Genomic DNA, 21,205 nt, shown 5'->3' on the forward strand with positions numbered 1-21,205 from the left:
TGAAAGGAGCCTGAATTCCTGAGTCACCCCTTGCAAGAGGAGCACCCATTTGCAACTTTGCATGGGAGGGAAGGAAATTTCTATTGTTAAACTACTGAGATCTAGGGGCGCCTGGGTGGCTCAGTCGTTAAGCATCTGCCTTCGGCTCAGGGCATGATCCTGGAGCTCTGGGATTAAGCCCCACGTCAGGCTCTTCTGCTGGGAGCCTGCTTCTTTCTCTCCCACTCCTCCTGCTTGTGTTCCCTCTCTCACTGGCTGTCTCTCTGTCAATTGAATAAATAAAATCTTAAATAAAATAAAATAAAATAAAATAAACTACTGAGATCTAGGACTTAGGAGTTACAGCAATTAGCATTACCAAAACTGATACATCCATTGTCCCATAATCTATTAACCCGCTTCCCTTCCTGGAGAACACTTAGGATACTACCAGTCTCTTGCTGTTAACAAACAATGGTGGAAAGAATAAACCAGGTTGCATGTGCAGGTATCTACAGAATTCCCAGAACTGGATAGTGAAATGAGTATACACATTTGTACTGTTGATAGCTATCGCTAAACTGCCCTGCGTGGGGCAATCTGTACCCTCATGGGCAACACAGCAGACTATCTACTTCCCCACAGCTTTGCCAACAAGAATGAGTAACCAATTTTCAGAGCTTAATCTGCTAGGTGGAAATGTTCTTAGCTGTTTTTATTCTGTATTTCTCCAAATCATAATAACCCAACTCAACTCTAGCCTGCCCAATGCCTGTCTCAGGCTCACGGGCACGCAGCCCTGCCCTTCAGCGCCTGGGACCCTGCTTGTCTGCTGGGGGCTGGCGGCACATATCACATCGCTGGAAAAGGGCTTCAGATGTCTGCCCTCCCAGCTGGCCCTCCAGGCAGATGCTGTGCCCTGGATGGCCTTGACTCGACCACAGCCTTTAAAAGGCATTTTCTAACAAGGCTTTGGGGCACACAGCATAGGCTTTGGGATCAAAAAGCCCCCGTTTGAAGTCTAACTCTACCACTTACTTGGCTGTAACCCTGGGTAGATACTTAGCCTCTTTGATTCTTGGTTTCTTTCTATGGAAAGAGCTAATAATGCTGCGTAAGTTTGTGTGAGGGGCTCTTATCATAGTAAGTACTCACAGGGCAATAACTGTTATTTTATGTATATTTACATACATATATGTATGTATATACATATGTACACAAACACATGCGCTTTTCTCATTCATGCGATGCAATATTACACGGCTATTAAAAATCATGCCATAGAAAAATATTAACTGGTATACGAAGACATTCAGACTATTATGCTAAGTGAAAAAAAGGGCCACAAAACATCTTATATTAAATGATAACATTATTGTTTTTAAAAACGTATACATATATATTACGCGTTTTAAAGGAACTGGAAAGACGAATGTCGACACGTAAAAACATGTTTTTCTTCATGCTTTTGTGTGATTTCTTGGTTCTCTAAATAGAGACTGAGCTACATTTGAAATTAGGTGGGAAAGATGGGGGCTTGGGAATGTATTTTCATAGGTACCAAATTCCATAGCTGGGACAGTTTCTATCCTCCTGGGTGGATTTTTGGGATTCCCGCAGAGGAAGGAATTAGTCTGCTGGAGACACACATTGTTTGTTGCTGAACAGACCTTCCTTTGGGGAACGAACCATTTTTCCCTTACCCGTGTGGCCCTGTAGGGATGCCAGTCCTGGCGCTCAGGTTCCCCTGACCCAGAAGTGGGTGTGTAACTTAGGCCAATCAGAATACCCTGTCCCTCTGGTACAGTGACTGGTCCGGAAGGGACACGTAACCCAAGCAGGGCCACAGCCTTCCGAGAATAGTGGAAGCCAAGAGCATCTCTTTTCCTTTTAAATTTGGAGCTGCGCTGAAATACAGGCTTGGGCTGCCAGCAACCATCTTTCCTGCCTAATGGAGAGAGTACGGTGAGAATGAAGCCCACACACACAGAGTGGAACTGAGCCAGGAGAAGGAAGAGAGTGCCAGAGCTCTGATGAGAATGTCTGAGACCCTGGATCTCACTACGCTGGCCTAAGGCCAGCCTGCCTTTGGTCTTCCTAACTTATTGAACCAATAAATTCTCTTTTGATTTAAGCGGATGAGTTAGGTTTCTGTTATCTGTAACCTCAAAAGTCCTGATGAATACATGTGCTCCAGGTCATACCAATTGCTGCCATACCTTCAAGGTCATCAGATCCAACCCATCGGGCAAGATGTTGGGGACGATCTGCCCAGCAGTGACCTCTTGCAGGATCCTCAACACCCGTGTACACTCGCTTACCCTCTGATGCACCTGCAACAGAGACCATCATGGTGGGAGCTGGAATATGGCACAACCGTCCAACAAGAACCTCACTCTCCAAGAGAGCCAAGGGAGCATGCAGGGGGAGTGTGCCCACCTGGATCTCAGCAAGCACTGGGGGCTCCACATCCTGAGAAAGGCTTGGCAACCTCCTAGCAGCTCACATAAGTGCCACCTAACAGTCCACTGGAGTCAGCACTGCTATTCGGACTCTACCCACCTCCCCACAGGGGCATCAGGAAGACCCAGTAAGACAACATACGTGAAAGCACCTTGAACACAAAAGAAGTTAGAGTGTTTTTTTAATCAACCCAGTACTGGATTCTACTTGCCTATATAGCATACATCTATTGTTTTTGTCTGCCGAGCACTTACCTGGCCCCATTTCTCCCATTACCCCTGACTTTTGAGGACTGTGACACCCCTCAAATCTACCAACGTATTTCTGATGGAAATTTCCCATCTGGGTACTTCTTCCGGGCCTAGGAGCCTCCCTCCAGGATTTTTCACAGTGCAGCCTGAGGCAGGTGTGACGACTGGGGGACCACCCTCCCCCAACACCCCTATTCTCTCAGATGATGAGGCCAAACATACGCAAACTCAATCCATCTAGCCTTGTACGGTAAGCCAGTTGGCAGATAAGATCAACCAGCAGAGGAGACAGAGAGAAAAAAACGTCCTGATGGTATTTGAGTCTGGCTCCTGTGGTCCTGCTCTTCTTACACTCAGCCTGTTTAAGCCATTCAATTCTCCGTTTTGCCTACCAAGATTAAATTGAGTTTCTGTCACCTGCAATTGTTAAGAGTCTTGATTACTATCCCATTTCTCTGCCGTGGCAAGTTCAGACCCCATATGAGTAAGGTTTCAGGACAGAAGGTTGGTTCAAAGTCTTCTCACTGACTGTAGTATCAGGAGGACAGGTTTAACCCTCCTTGCCAACTGGCACAAGCCTACCTGGCAATTCCGGACATAGAATTCCTCCTCCCCTTCTTCAATCTGACGGTGAGGGATCCATTCTTCCTCCAGCGGCTCATGGGTCAGCTGGCTCTCCCCCTGCTTGCAGAAACAGGTGGCCGCGGCTGACCCGTCCCTGAAATACACATGTCGCCAGAGAAACTAGAGGATACCCTTGAGCTCATTTCTCCCCTTTACCAAATCCCCCATTCCCGCCAAGACACTCTGGATCATCTTTTGGCTAGCAGGGAGAAAGATCTGGGGGCATACACAGGATAGTAGAAAAAACACGGATTTTGAAGACTGACTTGGGTTTGAACCGCAACTCAGCTGTGTCACTTCCAGCAAGTGAACCTTTGAACTTTGGTTTCCTTGCCTTGAAAATGAGTAGAATACCTGCCTTGCATGGTCATTGTGAAGATGAGAAATAATGTATCGATAAGGGACTCGCCTATATCCTAGCCCACTGGCAGCAGCCAATCCAAGAGAGTTCGTTTTGGCCATCACCCCTCACCTGTGTTCCGGGACAGCCACCACAAAGCCGTGGGAGGCCAGCTCCATGCAGAAGGCTGAATACAGCGTCCTAGAGATGCAGGAAGGAACAGAGAGAAGTGGTCAAAAGAATTGGCCCCCTGCAGCTCCTATTCCAACCATGCTCTGCTAGTGACCATCTCAAAAGACTGAATGGAGGAAGTTTCATCTGTAGCAGCCCTCCCTCCTCAAGGTGCTTTCTCTGGTCAGCAGACCACTCGTCTCACCAAGGCTCCAAGAAGCATGTGTAAATCCATCCATGTGTTTTCAACCCCACATGAACCTTGACTCATCTCCTCCACCCACCCCCAATACAGTCTGGATACTTTAATGATTGCATTTTTATTGTCTATATATTATTATATGTCTCCCAAATTAGTTGGTCAGATCCTTGGAGACAGGCACTCTGGCTATTTCTGTAATATGAAAATATGCACCTGTGATTTAGCATGTGAATTTGTCTGTCCTCCAACTTCCCAGAAAAAAAGGAATATGGCAGACACTGTTAACTGCCTAAACACTTATTTTTTCCCTCTTCCTTAGTAGCAGAATCTGATTTTCACCTGAAGATACAGGCATCAATTATGACATTTCCCAGCCTCCCCTCCTGCCAGGTTTATCTATGTGATTAAGTTCCAGCCCAGCAATAAAAATAGAATGCTGCCCTCATTAGTAATTAAAATTCTCTAGTAGATACATTTTTTAAAGTAAAAAAAAAAAAAAGTGGAATTAATTTTAATAATATATTTTATTTAACTCAATAGAGCCAAAACATTATCATTTTAACATATAATTAAAATATCTGAATTAGGGGCGCCTGGCTGGCTCAGTCGATAGAACATCCGACTCTTGCTCTCGGGGTCATGAGTTTGAGACTGACACTGAGTATAGAGATTACTTTAAAAAAAAGAATGTTGAATTAACGAAATATTAAGTTCTTTTTTTCCATATGAAGTCTTTGAAATCCAGTGTATATCTTATACTTCAGCACATCTCAGTTTAGACTAGACGTATGTGTAATTTCAACAGCCACACGTGGCTAGAAGCTACTATAATGGACAGAGCGGCTCTGGTCATTGGAACATAAGCAATTGTGTTGTACAGAACTTTCGGGGGGGAAAAAAGGTTTCAGGAGAGTTCTCCCTTCCTATTGCCTGGATGGTGGATATAACGGCAGGAGCTAAAGCAGCCCCCCGAGGTCATTAGACAACCTTAGAAATGGAAGCCACACGTGGCAGAGCAAGATGATAAAAGAAGTCTGGTTCTCTGGTAACCTCGTGGAAGGACCTTATCATCTCTGTCTACCACTAGCATTCTTTTATCTGAGCAAGAAATCAATTTTATATTGCTTAGGCCACTACTGTTTGAGGTTTTTCTGTTAATACCACTTGCCTGGATCCTAATTGATTCAGGAAAGACAGACATTATTTCCTTTCACCTTCTCGCACTTCTCCAAGGGAGGCAGTGAACTGGGAGTAAGAACCAGAGAGATCTCTGATCCCTTCCTAGGTCAGACTGCGTAATCTTGGGCAAGTCTGCCTTTCAGAACCTGTTTGGTCATCTGTAAAATACACACCCCCACCACCTACCTCACAGGACTGTGTGGAAACCAAAGGAACAATTGCACATTGCAAGCAGGGAACATTTAAATGCACATACTCCTCCCTGGGGTGGGAACCCATAGGTCTGGAAGGATTTCAGATGCTGAATTAACCACATATGCAACAAGAGGCAATCACGTCCCTTTCCCTCCCTGCTCTTTGGCTTGGAATTTCTTATTAGTGAGAAGAGTATTTATAACTGGCTTACCCAGGTCAACTGAGGTGTGAAGTCTCAATACAGATTCTTAGACCAAAAAGACCACTCTCCAAAGTCATGTGTTCACCTGCTTTCTGTACAAAATACCTGTAAGCTTAGGAGAGAATGTTTCTTACTTCTTTTTCCTGCTAGACTACAGTCCTTCTGAAGGTAGGGACTCTATCTTATTCGCTACTGAGGACACAACCCCAGCACAGGCCCCAGCATATGGCAGGTACTAAATTTACTGAATAAGAAAGCAATGCTGAACACCATCTCCTTGCCTTGCTGGCCTCATCTCTGCATTTACTCTCCCGTCAAGGGCTACAGTTTTGTGAGTCCATGTTTGGGCTCCCCCAGTGGATGCAATTCCTTGATTTTCTCCACAGGACTCACCTTCTTCTCATGCCACGGGGCTGGCACAGGACAGGTGCTCAACAGGTATTTGCTAAAGGAATGAGAACCTAGCAAAACATAGCCCTTGTATTCACTTAATAAATATTCACTGGAAAACTACTACTTTCCAGGTATTGTCCTAGGCACTGAAAGAGACAGAAGACAGATATGGTCTCTGCCTTCATGGAGCTTAGAATCTAGGAGGAAAGACAGACCTTAAAGAGTAATCACAAATGTAATTAATTCATTACAATTATGTTAAGTACTGGAAAGTACAGGTTATTTTATGAAAGCACAATAAACTTAAACTAGTATAATACAAGAGTCAGGATGGGGGTCCCTAAGAAAGTCACATCCAAACTAAGACCTTGAGGGTAATTTGGAATTAGCCAGGCAAAGATGAAGGGGTGGAGGGCAGGGGAAGAAGACAGGAGCAGAAGAGCAAGTATTCCAGGCAAAGAACAGCACAGATAAAAACTCTGAGGCAGAAAATAAAATAGTGCCTTTATGGAAGTGAAAGAAGGTCAGTTTGTCTAGAGAGCTGGAGTGGGGCAAGTAGTAAGAAACAAGGCTGGAGACTTTGTCTGGGACCTGCATCTAGGTAAGACCATGACAAGAGCTGAAATAAGTTCAAAGGGCTATTAAAAAGACTAAGTAGGGGGGCGCCTGTGTGGCACAGCGGTTAAGAGTCTCCCTTCGGCTCAGGGCGTGATCCTGGTGTTCTGGGATCGAGCCCCACATCAGGCTCCTCCGCTATGAGCCTGCTTCTTCCTCTCCCACTCCCCCTCCTCTCTCACTGGCTGTCTCTATCTCCGTCGAATAAATAAATAAAATCTTTAAAAAAAAAAAAAAGACTAAGTAGGGAAGTGACATTCATTCATTTATTCAACAACTATTTATTGAGCACCTGACAGGCACTGTTCTAGGTGCTGAAATGACAAGGTCATATTTGCTTCTAAAACAGATTTCCCTGGGGGCACCTGGATGGTTCAGTTGGCTGGGCTCAGGTCATGATTTCAGGGTCCCGGGATTGAGCCCCACGTCAGGCTCCACATTCTGCAGGGAGTCTGCTTGAGATTCTTTTGCTCCCTCTCCCTCTGCCCCTCCCCCTGCTCATGCTCGCTCTCTCTCTCACTCTCTCTCTCAAATAAATGGATAAATCTTTAAAAAACAAAACAAAAGAAACACCTGGGTGGCACGGTCAGTTGAGCATCTGCCTTCGGCTCAGGTCATGATCTCAGGGTCCCGGGATCAAGTCCTGCATCGGCCTCCCTGCTCAGCGAGGAGCCTGCTTCTCCCTCTGCCTGCTCCTCCCCCTGCTTATGCTCACTCTCTCTCTCTCACAAATGAATAAATAAATATTAAAAAAAAAAACCAAAAAACAAGATCTCCCTGGCTGCAGTGTAGACAACGGTTTGGGGAGTGGGGAAGCAAAAATAGACATCTTTGAGAGGTGTGACACTCTAGGGCATAAACTAGACTTAAATGTTGATAATGAACGTATAAACAGAATATTCACAAATTTAAACAGGAACCTATGGCCTATAGTTATTAAGCTGTATAACACAGCAAGAAGGAGAAATCAGGATTCCCAGGATGATTTCGGAATGGATATTGCCCTAACATCAGGCAGAGTTTCCCAAAGTCTTACAGTTCACCATCCCGTGTTCCTGCATGTAGAGAAACAGAAAGCACTGCGCGTGTGCATGCTTACTGGTGCCAGTCTAACCGAATCCTCACAAACCACGGGGTGGGAGCAGCATCCCCATCTGACAGACGATGAATTCTAGGCTCGGAGAGCTCTACAACTGTCCCAAGCTCACGCGGAGCACAGGCGGTGAGGCTGAGTTGCGGGCGCGCAGGGAGCAAGCCCACCTCACTGCTACATCCGTGCCACGGCAGAGCTGTCCCTCCAGGACACTAAAGGAATGACTCTGGCTATAAAGCTCAAGCTCCTTCTAATACTTCTGTGCTATTATATGGAAAGAGGGCTACAAGTGTTTGTTTATAAATGTTTACTTATTTTAAAGACAATATAAACATAAACTCATTTATTTATTTATCAATGCAGGAACATGAGAAGCGAAGGATGTGAAGCCCGAGGAAAGACCCCCCAGGTGCCAGGGGCTTGGGGAAGGCCTTCATGGGAAGGTGGACACAGTGCCCCGGCATGAAGCAGATGGCAGGAAGGATAGCCGGCAGATGGAAATGTCTGTTTCTCTGCCCTCTGAGAGTAAGTTAAGACTCAGCAGCTATCACTAGACTATGACAAGGTCTGAGGGACAGAAGCTCTTACCTGAAGGCTCCCATGCCATGGGAGAAGATGATCAAGGGGTATCCAGAGTCCTTTGTCTTAAAGGGGCCATTCCAGCTAACAGGCAGGCGACAAGATCCTAGTAGAGACAGGGGCTATGAAATCTCTGGCTGCCCCAAAGCTGTAATCCCAGGGGCAGCCTGGGCAGAGGCATGGGTGGGGATATGTGTCCCTCCTCACTGAAGAAGCACTTTTTTTTTTTTTTTGGAGAAGCACTTTTACCCCTGAGCAGTCCAGGGCAATCAATCACCTTTTCTTTCCCCCTTTCTTCCCTAGAAAGTATAAATATGATAGAAAGTGGGAAGATAAATGCAAAGACACACTGAAAAACTATGGGGTGAACCCCTGAGATGCCAACACAGTGGGTTAGAGTTCCTCATGGTGGGGCCTTTGGGGGAAGTGGATGATTCAACGGTACTTTACCCAGAGAGAGGAGAGCTGAGGAGGAACTGTCAACGATAAAGTCTGCATTCGAATCCGGGACAACCTAACTCTGTAACCAAAGCTCTCATGTACATACTCCTCTCCCGAGGCTCCACGCCACACTGGCTAATGCATGCCCCACTGCAAGAGGGCGGGACGATGCCGGCTTCACAGTACCGTGCCTGCCTAGGGGTCCCCCAGGAACATAACCAAGACGCTGGGAAAGCATCTGGGGGTGAGGCCAGCACTTACCCACAGCCAAGCTGAACAGCAACCCCCCCCAGCGCTTATTCAAGTGCAGGTAATCGGCCAGGCCGGTGCAGTACTCATAGCGGGGAATCCACAGGGGCTGCTCCGTGGTCTCCTCTGCCTCTTGGCAGGGGTAGAAGAGTCTAAAGAAGCTCCCCTGCAGGAAAGAAGAGAGCAACCGCTCAGAGCAAGAAGCCCAAGCTCGGTTGGGTTTCCCAACAGACACGCTGCGGGTAGGAGGGGTGCCAGCAAAGCAGGCCACCAAAATGGGGCACTTAAGCTTCAATTCACATACCTGAATTGTGCATTCAGAAAATCCAGAAAGAAGCAATTTTATTTTTAGCATACACGTAAGCCTGCTGTTATTTCAAATGGCCGGCTGTATTTTACATGACATCTGGGGGGGCACCAAAATATATTTAGTGCTTGGATCAGAGAGATTTAAATCTGGCCCTGAGCCCAGGCCTGGAGGAGCCCTGGGAATGAGATCAGCCCTCATGCTGCATGGGGTGGCATCTGGGGGTCACCCAGGCCCCTTCTCGAGGCTGGCCCTTAGGAAGCAGCAGCACACTTGTTTCACATGGGAGTAGGTGAGGGGTTAACAGGAAGCATGTGCCTCTCACGAGAGAGAGAGAGGGGGAGTCCAAGGGCCAGCAGAAAAGCACCTAGGAACTGGTGGAGGGAAAGTCCAGAACCGAAGTGGAGGGAAAACAGATGAAGACAGGAGAGGAGAAGGAGGAGCAGGTCTTGCTACCCAAGGGGAGTCAAAGGCCAACAGCGCATGGTCCACTCCCCCTCGCACACCTTCAGACTGGGATGAGACTGGGAATCTTTCCAGATCAGGCATCTGCTCTCAAGACCGGGCAGGGGATCTGAGAGCTGCCTTTGGAGCTCGAGCCCCCCCTTTCCTCTTAGCTGGCTACCGAGAGGTTTCTAACTGGAAAGAGGAAGAAAAAGGTCAGGGAAGACAAACCTGGAGGCTCTCACCAAATCCAGACCACCTCTAACTCAGTCCCCCCCACCCCCGCTGAGAATCACACCCGTCAGATTGGCTGCTGTAAGTTAGGGCACAGAAGCAGCAGCGGAGATGTGCGGGGACGGAGCTGGAGGCACTTACCTGGAGACCCTGGCCCTCCATCACATCCCCGCAGCCTACGAGGTGGGGTCCTGTGACAGGTGGGAAGCCCATGGACTGGTTCACCCCCATTTCATCACCAGTTGAAACACACAACGACCTGGACAGTGCTGAACTTGATGGCTGAGGGCGAAACACAGAAGAGCCTCTTGCTGGTTTCCTCTTAGCTTCCTGTTGCTTTTATGTGTTATCTGTCCCCCGTGTCCACAGCTCCTTATCACCCCATCTCCCTTCCAGGGACTCACTCCATCTTCCACGTGATCTGCTTTGCTACACTGACTTTGCCAAGGTTAAGGGCTGCATTGCTGTTACTGGGAGCAGGGCGAAGAGATGGTTGGGGAAAGAGAGCTTCCATGCTCCCCAAAACCCACTACCAAGGGGGCGCCTGGGTGGCCCAGTTCGTTGGGCATCCGACTCTTGGGTTTCAGCTCAGGTCATGGTCTCAGGGTCATGAGACTGAGTCCTGTGTCGTGCTCCACGCTCAGCAGGGGGCCTGCTTGAGATTCTCTCTCTTTCCCCCTGCCCTCACTTGCACTCTCTCTCTCTCTCTCAAATAAATAAATAAATCTTAAAAACAAAAAAAACGAAACAAAGCAAACAAACAAAAAAACCCACAGCCCAGTGCACTCAGCACCTACCACATGCCCAGTGTGTGGCAGTCACCTCTGCAGAGAATGTAACCCAGACCGTGTCCTCATGAGGCCAGGAATAATAAAACGTATTATTCGCTGTGTCAGCACTGAACTAAGCTCCCTCCATACAGAACATCATTTCATTCTCTCCACAACTCTGAGGAAGGTCCTACGAATACCCTGTTGATAGATGAGGAAACTAAGGTACAGAATGGTTGAACAACTTTCCCGAAGTTATCCTGCTTCGGGGCAGCAAACCCAGGTCTGTCTAATCCAGACCTAAGCTCTTAACCCCAACTGGTCCTGCTCATGGGGGAGACTCAGTTATATGTCTACACAAACACGGACCTAAGCTACTGTAACAGTGGCACTCAGGCTGGGCCTTGAGGTAGGAGAAAGATTTAGGGGCAGGGGAGAGGAACGAAAGCATTTCTACACAGGGCATAAGAGCAGGAAAGGGCAGAGACGGGGAAGAATGCAATGTGGCAGCAGATCAACCAGGAGCCCTCGTCATGGCAGGTGTGTGTTCCTGACTAGCAAACATTCCTCTAATTCGGCTGCTCTCTAACTTGGGGCCAAAGCCATTGATCTCTATCCCTCTTCAATCTCATCATCCCCATCAGCATCGTCATCATGACACTCAGGGAGTGCCAAGAATTACACTAAGTGCTTTAATACATTATTAATTGAAAAACTGAGATGAGGAAACTGATGCTTGACAAAGTTAGGCAATTTCCCCAAGAACATACAGCTAACAGAGCCAGAATTTGATCATGGGCAACGTGGCTGTAACAGTGGAGAATATGGTCAAACTTCTCCACACCCATTCTATCTTGCCCTCCTATGCAGTACCCTGGTGACTTGGGTGGGGCTGACACTCTCCTCCCCTAACTTCTACACTTGGGCCGTAATTGACCTGAACCGATCAGCGCTTGGTGTCGCCTGGTCGGTCTCTGGATGAAGAGTGGGCACATGACATAGTTGGTCCATTCAGAGTAAAGCCCAGGACTTTGATGGTTGAAGATGGAAACGTTCTTTCTTGTTCTGAACTACGGTGATGTGCAGATATGAAGCCTTGAAATGCTGCAGCCACTTGCTACCTCAAGGATAAAGCTACCCATGGAAGACAGCGGAGCAAAGAGAATCAGACAAATGGAGTCATATTTGTGAAGACATTAAGAATCTCTAGATCAGACAATACCTGAAAAACCTGACCCACTTCTGGACTTTTCAGTTACATGAGTCAGTAAATCCCCTTTTTGTTAAAACCAACTGACTTTAGATTTCTATTGCCTGAACCAAAGGCATCTAAACAAATACACTGAGTCCCAGACCCACATTTTTAGTCATTACACTATTCTGCTTTCTTTAAGACACTCTGGGATGGATCAGAAAGTTCAAGTCCAAGCATGTCTGGGCAAGAAGAGACCTTAGAAGCCATTTCTATGGATCCTTGCCACAATCATCTTCCACCCTCCCCACTACATACATGTGCTGTCCTGATGAACAAAACAAGGTCCTCAGAGGTTAAGTGAGCTGCACAACGTCACAAGCAGAACTATTATTACACACAGATCTCCTGGTAGCCAACTTCCAATTGTCTGGTCCAATGGCAAACCCCAAATAACCAATAATCCGAATGTCATTCTATTTAACTTTAGAATATAAGAAATGATTTTCTTTCTACTACTCTGTAGTAGTAGAATGCAGTTCTTTTTAAAAAGAAATTAAGCTTGGGGTGCCTGGGTGGCTCAGTCGGTTAAGCATCTGCCTTCGGCTTGGGTCCTGTTCCCAGGGTCCTGGGATCGAGCCCCACATCAGGCTCCCTGCTCAGCGGGGCGCCTGCTTCTCCCTCTCCCTCTTTCCCTGCTTGTGCACCCGCTCTGTCAAATAAATAAATAACATCTTTTTAAAAAGAAACAAACAAACTAAACTAACTAACTGACTAAGCTCCTGATGCAGTCAGTGGACTGGTTAGCCAGAGTGAAGTTGAGTATGTGCTACTCAGTCTCACACCCTGACCTTTTCCCCTTGCCGCTGAGGGCACACACACAGAAGACATAAGGCAGGGGTGCGTGACACATGTCACCCACATGACAATGAAGCAGCTCCAAGATCTAACTACTGCCAAAAAAAAGGTCAGATAAGAGGATCAGATGCAGGAGCTCTGAGAAGAAAGCACACTTCCGTAGCTTGGCAGTGGAGGCAGAGAAAGATGGCGAAAGTTGACTTTCAAGTAGAAGAAAGTGCATAAGCTAAGCCACAAAGGTAAGAAAGCACATGTGAGAAAAGGTGTGACAGACCTGGAGGGTAGCAGTCTCTCTAGTGCTAGGCTAAGGAGCTGAAATCGACTCTGGAAATGAGCGATATCAAGTCTGAAAGAGCCGAATTTGAGCCCAGCTCCTTTGCTGCCTAGCTTTTTCACTTTGGGCAGATCCTCTGATCTCCCTAAGCCTGATTCCTCATGGGTACAACAGGAAACTACCCACCCTCACAGGGTTGCTAGGAAGATAAAATGAAATAATGCATTTAAAGCACCTTGTGTTGTACCTGGCTCTTATGAAGTACCCAGGAAATATTTGTTGACTGAGTGAAAAGTAGAAACAATGGGATTTGGCAAATGAGTGGATTTGGGGAGGCAAGGAAGACAAAAGAACCAAAGAGGAGTCAGGTTTCAGGACTGGGTGACCAGAATGATAGTAACTTCTTATGGGAAGAGATTTTGGTCTCACCCCATATAGAGAACAGTGCTTGGGATAGGAATCAAGATGAGTGGAGTTAAAAACTGCTAAAAGGAAGGGAGTAGAACTCTCTAGTAGTCCTGGAAAGTTTCTGAAAGAATCCTGAAGTTTGGAGATAAATACAAACTAAAGCTAACTGGCCAGAGTGAGGCATACACAAAAATGAATCTGCATTCCCTGGGCTCACATTGATGCCCAAGGAAGATGGGGAGATGGGAAAATCCAATTTTGCCTAAGAGACACCCACCTAGGGTATCCAGAGTCATTTCTAATAAATGCCCTAGAATCTTCCAAGGAAATCAGCCCAGGTATCTCTACCTTCTTTTGTTCACTTCATCCAAACAATTCATGGTGGTGCCTGTCTAGAAGCCTCTAGACCCATGCAAGCCTGCCCCATCCAACAAGGCCCAGTGAAATCTCCGGTTCTCTGTGCTTTAACAAGTCCTTCCACCTGCCCTCCTCTCAACTCTAAGCACTGTCTGCATCCCTCATCTGCTAACCAATCACGGGCTGCCTTAGGATAGCTCTCGGATTAGTACCTATTCTAGCAGTTTTCAGTCAATGACTTCCTACAAGTAGTCCAAGCAGAACTTAGTTCAGAGGTTCCTGAATCTATTGTCACAGTCACCTGGGAAACTTTCAAAAATATAGATTTTAGGATCTTCATTTCCAGAGGTCAGTTTCTAAAAGCTTCCCATGTTTCTCACCAGCAAGGTTTGAGAACCTCTGGTCCAGATGCTACAGAGGATTTTTTATTCAGAGATGCATGCATGCAACAAATATTTACTGCATGTATACAGTGTTCCAGCCCAGCATTTTCTAGTAATGAAACGATAATGACTATGACTTCACTTGGTTCAATCCCCATGGCCACCTAGAAGCATGTTCCCGCCAGTCACAAGGCTTAACGTAGTGCCTTGCATATAATTGGTCTCAATAATTAACTTATCCAGTGAATCTAATTTTTACACCCTTATGCCTCATTTCTTTGGATATACATACTATATAAAGGCTGTGTTTTATACGTCTTTGTAGGCCGAACCATCTACCTTCAGGCTTTTCCTACGTAGTAAAGACCCACTAATTGCTCCTTTACTTGGCTTTGATTTAAACCCTCTCAATTCTTTAACCGTTTTTTACCCAAAAATAAGGCTATATGGTATAGTGTAAAAAGAAAAAGCTTTGGTGATAGTCCGAATTCCAATTCTTAACTGGCTGTGATCCTGAGCATGTTCCTTCAATTCTAAGTCTCTGAGATTTTATCCATATGACAGAAATACTAGCACTCATGAAGCTGTTGATGAGGATTAAATGAAATAATGTATATAAAACACCTGACAGGTAGAAGGCACTATAACCAGAGATAGTAGCTCTAACTACAATAATTATAGCATGACCTCTCTGAGTCTAAGCTCCTTAGAAGTAAAATGAAGACACTTCAAAAGTTAAATTTAAATAAGAAAATTGAGAAAATACATAAAAAGTAAAAAAAAAAAAAAAAAGTAAATAAGGAAAGTGAGGGGCCCCTGGGTGGCTCAGTCGGTTAAGGGTCCTGGGATCGAGCCCCTCAGAGGAGAGCCTGCTTCCCCCTCTCCCTCTGCCTGCCGCTCTGCCTACTTGTGCTCGCTCCTTGACCGTCAAATGAATAAAATCTTTTTTTAAAAAAGTGATATTGCCTAGAGCTTGGTACATTTTAAGTGCTCACAAAATGTTAAAAATTAATTAACAATGCTATTTCATCATACCAGGCCAAGGGGCCAAGGTCTCTTCCATTTTTTTTCTGTATTAAACCCTTTGACAAAAAGAATTCTTTCCTTCCAGCCTTCTTGAGTCTGAAACACTCCAGCAAAAATCAGAGTGTACTAAAAAGGCCCACAAGAGCCCAGGAGATGGACAGTGCCTACAATGCAGCTGTCCATCTCCTGCTGGGGTCCTGTTTCCAATGAGCAGAAACCAACCACCCTTTTGCCAGCTGTGTGGACTTTTCATCACTGGCTATTTCAGGACAGAGTCCAAGAGAAGCACTTCTCCGGGGCTTCCTTTCAGACAAAGCTCTCTGGAGACTTAAAGCTCATTAGCCTGACCTCTGGTCTCTGGAGGAAGTGAGGAAATATCCTACTTTTAGAGAATGGAGACACCAAGCACTCAAGAGACAGGCTTGAACAACAAGGAGGCAGAGATAGAAAAGGACCCAAGATAAGAGTGTTCCAGAGCATTAATAATTATAATAAAAATAACCTCTCTCGCTTGAGGAAGCTTTACAGTTTAAAAACCCTTTCACACGTATTATCTTATTGGCTCCACCAAAGAGCCTCACCCTAAGACTGACACCAATTGCCATCTCCATTTTGTAAATGAAGAGTTGGAGTCCCAGGGGGATTGCTTGATTTGCCCAAGGTCACACAGCGAGTGAGCTGCAGGGGTGGACTAGACCCCGGGTCGGCTGAGACCAGGGCTCTTCCACGAAATGAGAAGAAGGAATGGCGACCCTTCCTCCACTAGCATGAAACAGCAGAAAGTGAGGGTAAGAGAGCAGCACACAGGAGGCGTGGAGACTAAGGAAGCCCAGGATTCGGGGAGGTCACGTTGTGCGCTCCGGCTGGGGCTGAGGGGCTGCGTCCTACCACCACAGCTCAGGGTGGGATTCCGGGGGCGCCGAGAGTGCAGGCGCCAGATGATCGTGAGAGCGTTAAGGGTGCGGGCAGATACTGGAGGTGTCTGAATAGGAAACAGAAAAGGATGAAGGATTAATGCGGAGTTACTGGGATTGAGACAAGCAGCCCCCAGACCGGGCTGGAAGATGAAAAAGTCGGCTGATAGGTCAGTTCAGAACAAGAGCTTTCTCCAGTCCAACTTACCCAGTCAAGTTGACCCCTCAGAAGTAACCCAGACGGTCAACTCCACGGAAACCAGAAACTACTCCGGATCTCGTGGCCCTTTGGTAGGTGTAGTTTCCAGAACTCATCATTGACGTCTGAAAGCATTCCCCTCCTCTCTGTCTGGAACTACAACTCCCGAGGTGCATCGCGCAAGATTGCGCATTGAGACCCTAAGACTACAATCCCCAGAGTTCCACGCGGGCCCTCATTGTTGGATGAAACCGCCCAAGGCCCAGGATGCGGCGCGATTCCTCCCCCTGGTGGTCTGAAGCTTCTCCGCCACCATTACAAGGCTCGAGCAGAGCGTTACAGTTTATAGTCCCGGTTAGTAACCCTCCGCCTCACCGTTCCTCAAATAATTCCCGGGCGTGCCTACAAATAGCCATGGCTTCGTTTTATTTTCAGGGAGGTGCGGGCGCTGGGAAGAAGGCCTGAGCCTTTTTTGATTTCCCCCACTCTGCGCTCTGTGAGAGTATGAAACTGATCATTCAAATTAGCGCACATTTTCTACCAACCCATACCTGTTGACACTTGCGTTTTTCCATTGTCCTACAGACACTCAAAGACGAAAACAGGGAGGAACCTGAGTGATCATTGGTCACCCTCCGCGCCCCCCCACCCCACCCTTCCATCCGTCATCACTTTGCTGCCCCTATGCTGGCTTTTAGGGACACGGTGGGGAACAAGATACTGTTCCTAGCCTCAGATGAAATCACAATCTAGCGGAGGATTCCGGCGAATGAAGATTTACAACACAGCGATGCGTGCTCTAATAAGGGAAACAAAGGGGGTTGTGGGAACCCTGAAAGGAGGCATGTACGCAGGCTTCAGGGAAATGGGACAGTGTCAGCAAGGCTTCTTAGAGATTTTAGAGAGATATTAAAATTGAGACTTGAGGGAATAGGACTTAGCCAGGTGTGCAGGCATTGTGAAGAATGTCTTATACTCAGGCTGGAGCACAGCAGAGTGAGGGATGGAATGGAGGGACACCTGAGGAGGTAGGTAGAGCCACATCCTCAAGAGTCTTGTAAGCTTCTGTAAGAAATTTGGATCTTTCAAGAGATTTAAAAACTTTCAACAGCTACTGAATGAGGTCCCAACTTTTTCACTTTGATGCAGGCTGTCGGGGTCTGAGGACCCAGGGGGGTCCTGCAGGACGAGCCAAGAGAGTCCTTGGCTTCATGCAGGATGGAAATCAAACTCGAGCCAGCAGGAGGTGAAAGTGGTTTATTGAGGATATAGAAACAGCAGACACAGAGCTTCTGGGAGACTCAGAAAGGAAAGGAATGTGACTCTTGTCTTTGGTTGGGGTCTGGGAGATTTACTGACGATCATGGTCTGATGCACGTGTCCTCTCGCATCCAGGAACTGGTCAGAACAAGGACAAGGTCCAGATGTCCATCCTAAGTCACTCACTCCTTGGAGCTGGGGATCTTGGTGTTGAGATGTCCGGCACCAGTGGTCTGGAATATGGACATGATGGCTTTGCCCAGTAGTTCCTTAGATATTGGATATTATCTATTGTGCTGGAAGACTCCAAAGATATCATTAACTCTTTGTCCCCTACAAGGAGGACAAACATACAATAAGGCCTGTGTAGGGCAGGGGTGCAGGTCTAGCAAGAATAGAAGCCCAAAAAGGAGCAAAAGAAAAAAAACAAACATTTTTTTCCCTCATGGGGTCCCTTCGGTTTCCCTGCCTCAGCTTGGCATTGGAGGTCCTCCTCAACCTGGCCCCCCACTACTTCCCCAGAAGTGTTGCTCACTCTGTCAGGGCTCTCCTCTCTTCTGCTCTGCCTCCAGCTGCCTTCACCTCCTCGCCATTCTCGAGATGTAGCAGGTTTTTGTTGTTACCTGCACCCCTTTACTCATGCATGCTCTTCCCTCCGCTCGGTGTTGCCCTGCCTGGTGGCCTGTCTAATCCTGTTCTTTCTGTAAAAGCCAGTTAGGCCCTCTCCCCATGAAGCTTCCCTGATTCCTCCAGTCCCAAAGAACCTCTGCCCCTCTCAATGGCTGGGATATTTGTGTGCACCTCTCATGTGGGGGCTTACCTCACCCTACCTTGTGCCATCTCCTAGGTGGGAGGTCTTAACGCTGCAAGAAATGGGGAGCTCTCTGAGGTCAGGTGCTGAGTCCTCCAGGGGATCCCCACCCACCCCCATCTCACATACCCTCAAATCACAGGTGTCCAGAGTCCCTGCTTTGGGCTTCTTTAGGCTCACCCCTGCTCCTGACACTGTCACCACCACCATCCTTCCAGGAGCCACGAGAAAGTCATCAGGAAGGAGTGAGGGCACACCGCACTGTGGTAATTAAGCCCCAGATTTAATTAAAGCTGTGGTTAGTGGCAGCGGAGAATGCTGTCTCTGGTGTTAATTAATCGGTGCTCTGCAGCTGACCCAGAACACCCAAGACTAACCAGAGGCCCCAGTCATGAAAGGAACAACTGGGGTCATTCCTGTGTCTCCTACTCCCAGACCAGCCGATGGTGGGGGTATTTGTTGGGCAACTGACTTTTCCGTTTCCCAGGGACAGGGACATCCTCCTTTACCTCCTTTGTCACTGTTAGGAAGATCTGTTTTGGGCCCAAATTTCTCTTGCAAAATAGAATGCTTGAGTTCAATTGCATGTCCTTCCAATCTAGTCTTTTTTGGGATAAACAACCCAAAGGCTAAGTTTTTAGCAAGCAGTTGCTTTTCCAGGCTTTCATCATAGAGCCTGTCTTCCAACAGCCCAAGGTTCCCTTCCAGTTGGCTACCATCCCACTCCAGCCTTCTTGTTGCTAAGTTACTAAATCGATATTTAAGTGACCTGTTTGGATCTCCTGTTCTCTCCACTACCCGCCAAAGTTGTTGGACAACACTTTTTAAAATCAAACTATAATATAGATACAATAAAGTGTGCAAAGTGCACTACTAGTAAGTGGACAGCTTAATCTTTTTTAAAAAAACATTTGATGTAGGTTGGGGCACCCGGGTGGCACAGTCAGCTGGGCGTCCGAGTCTTGGTTTCGGCTGAGGTTGTGATCGCAGGGTCATGAGATTGAGCCCCAAGTCGAGCTCTGCACTCAGCTCAGAGTCTGCTTGTCCCTCGCCCTCCCCCTCTGCCCCTTCCCCCCTCACGTGCACACAAGCACACTCTCTCTCGCTCTCTCAAATAAATAAATAGGGGCGCCTGGGGGGCTCAGTTGGTTGAGCATACAACTCTTGGTTTCAGCTTGGGTCATAATCTCAGGCTCCTGGGATTGAGCCTCCCCCCGCCCCCCGCCCCGTGGAGTCGGGAGTCTGGTGCTCAGCAGGGAGTCTCTCTCTCCCTCTCCCTCTCCCTCTGCCCTTCCCTGCCCCCCCACCACTCTCTCTCTCTAAAATAAATAAATCTTTTAAAAAAATAGATGTAATCATCTCTTAGTTTGAAATGTGGAACATTTCCAATATTCTGAAAGGTTGCCTCATGTCCCTTCCCTGTTTATAACCACTCATTCCCCAGAGGGAGCCACTATTTTTCTATCATCTTCAACTAGTTTGGGGTGAGCAACACTTTGTAACTTTTGACTGTGATATTTGACGGTCAACGATCCATCACTGAATGATACCTGGGTTAATGCCACTGCAGTAAAAGACCACCAGAAACAGAGCTGTAATTGAATAAATTGAATACTCATTGCAGTGAGGTGAGGGAGAGCACAAATAATCAGGAACTGTGGGCCATCTCAGAAAGAGGGTATCAGAAAAGACTTAGAAGTGGGGCTTTTGTTAGATCATTTCAGGGAGGGTTGAAGGAAGCAGGGTTTTGCTCTGGATGGGATGCTATCCAGAAGTAGGGGTAATTCTATGACTGGAGATCTTAATTTTATCTAGGAGGAGGGAAGTTCACTAAGGTGAAAGTTGTCGTTAGTAAGAATCAATAGTCTCTTTTATTAGCCAGGATAGGGGATGGTTGGTGTTTTTTGTGGCTTGGACAACGTTCAGTGTTCATTTTGTCTATGTTCAGAGGTGATTATGGAGTGGTCCTGTTTGCATCTCTTTTTTTTTTAAGATTTTATTTATTTATTTGATAGAGCGTTTGCACGCACATGGGCACAAGCAGGGGGAGCAGCAGAAGGAGAGGAAGAAGCAGACTCCCCGCTGAGCAGGGAGCCTGATGTGGGGCTCGATCCCAGGACCCCGGATCATGAGCTGAAGGCAGCCACCTAACTGACTGAGCCACCCAGCCGCCCCGGTCCTGTGTGCATCTTGATCCATCATGGATGTAGTGGCCTCACTGATGTGGATATTCTGTGAAATGTTGTTTCTGTTCAGCTGAGGACCACCAAAGCTCAACTGTGAGTCCCAGGCCAGCTCGTGGAGTTCAGGGGCTGCTTTCTTCTTTCTTATATACCAACATATGTTAATGTCTGCCTGGGCCGGGTGCTGGGTGTATAGAAATTACTTGCCTTCATGTCTTCAGGGACCTCATGGCTTGTAGGGAAAACAGACAAGAGAACACATAAATACCACTGGAAGGCACTATAGTTAAGAGTCTGAGCCTTGGAGATAGGCTAGGAACATTTTTTTAAGATTTATTTATTCATTTGAGAGAGAGAGAGATTGTGTGAGAGCAGAGAGAAGGGTCAGAGGCAGAAACATCAAGCAGACTCCCCACAGAGCGTGGAGCCTGATGCAGGGCTCGATCTCATGACCCTGAGATCATGACCTGAGCCAAAACCAAGGGTTGGATGCTTAACCCACTGAGCCACTCAGGTGCCCTGGGTACGAACTTTAAATCCCAGCTCTGCCGCTGACTAAATGAGATCTTGGGCAGCTACTCTTCTCTAGGCCTCAGTTTGCTCATCTGT

The 21,205-nt window shown here is 47.1% G+C and overlaps 1 protein-coding gene across 13 annotated transcripts in view; it reads right to left on the bottom strand.

Annotated features, from left to right (window-relative positions):
- PAFAH2 (platelet activating factor acetylhydrolase 2) overlaps nucleotides 1-16,490 on the bottom strand; it is a 53,600-nt gene extending 37,110 nt beyond the window's left edge. For 9 of the 13 annotated variants that reach the window (XR_004621716.1, XR_004621718.1, XR_004621719.1 and 6 more), the window contains exons 1-6: nucleotides 10,103-10,243; nucleotides 8,989-9,142; nucleotides 8,296-8,392; nucleotides 3,790-3,858; nucleotides 3,276-3,411; nucleotides 2,199-2,312 (exon numbers count right to left, since the gene is read on the bottom strand). Coding sequence is in view for 1 of the 13 variants with exons in the window: in XM_034647020.1 (XP_034502911.1) it covers nucleotides 2,199-2,312; nucleotides 3,276-3,411; nucleotides 3,790-3,858; nucleotides 8,296-8,392; nucleotides 8,989-9,142; nucleotides 10,103-10,192 (660 nt within the window). In the remaining 12 variants the exon portion in view is untranslated. Of the gene's footprint in view, nucleotides 1-2,198; nucleotides 2,313-3,275; nucleotides 3,412-3,789; nucleotides 3,859-8,295; nucleotides 8,393-8,988; nucleotides 9,143-10,102; nucleotides 10,244-10,758; nucleotides 12,535-16,117; nucleotides 16,212-16,351 lie in introns of those variants that run through there. The other 4 variants (XR_002143323.2, XR_004621722.1, XR_004621724.1 and 1 more) reach the window with 4 other exon arrangements.
- Nucleotides 16,491-21,205: the final 4,715 nt, after the last annotated feature.

This window comes from Ailuropoda melanoleuca, chromosome 2, assembly GCF_002007445.2.
Source record: "Ailuropoda melanoleuca isolate Jingjing chromosome 2, ASM200744v2, whole genome shotgun sequence".
Classification (NCBI taxonomy): Eukaryota; Metazoa; Chordata; class Mammalia; order Carnivora; family Ursidae; genus Ailuropoda; species Ailuropoda melanoleuca.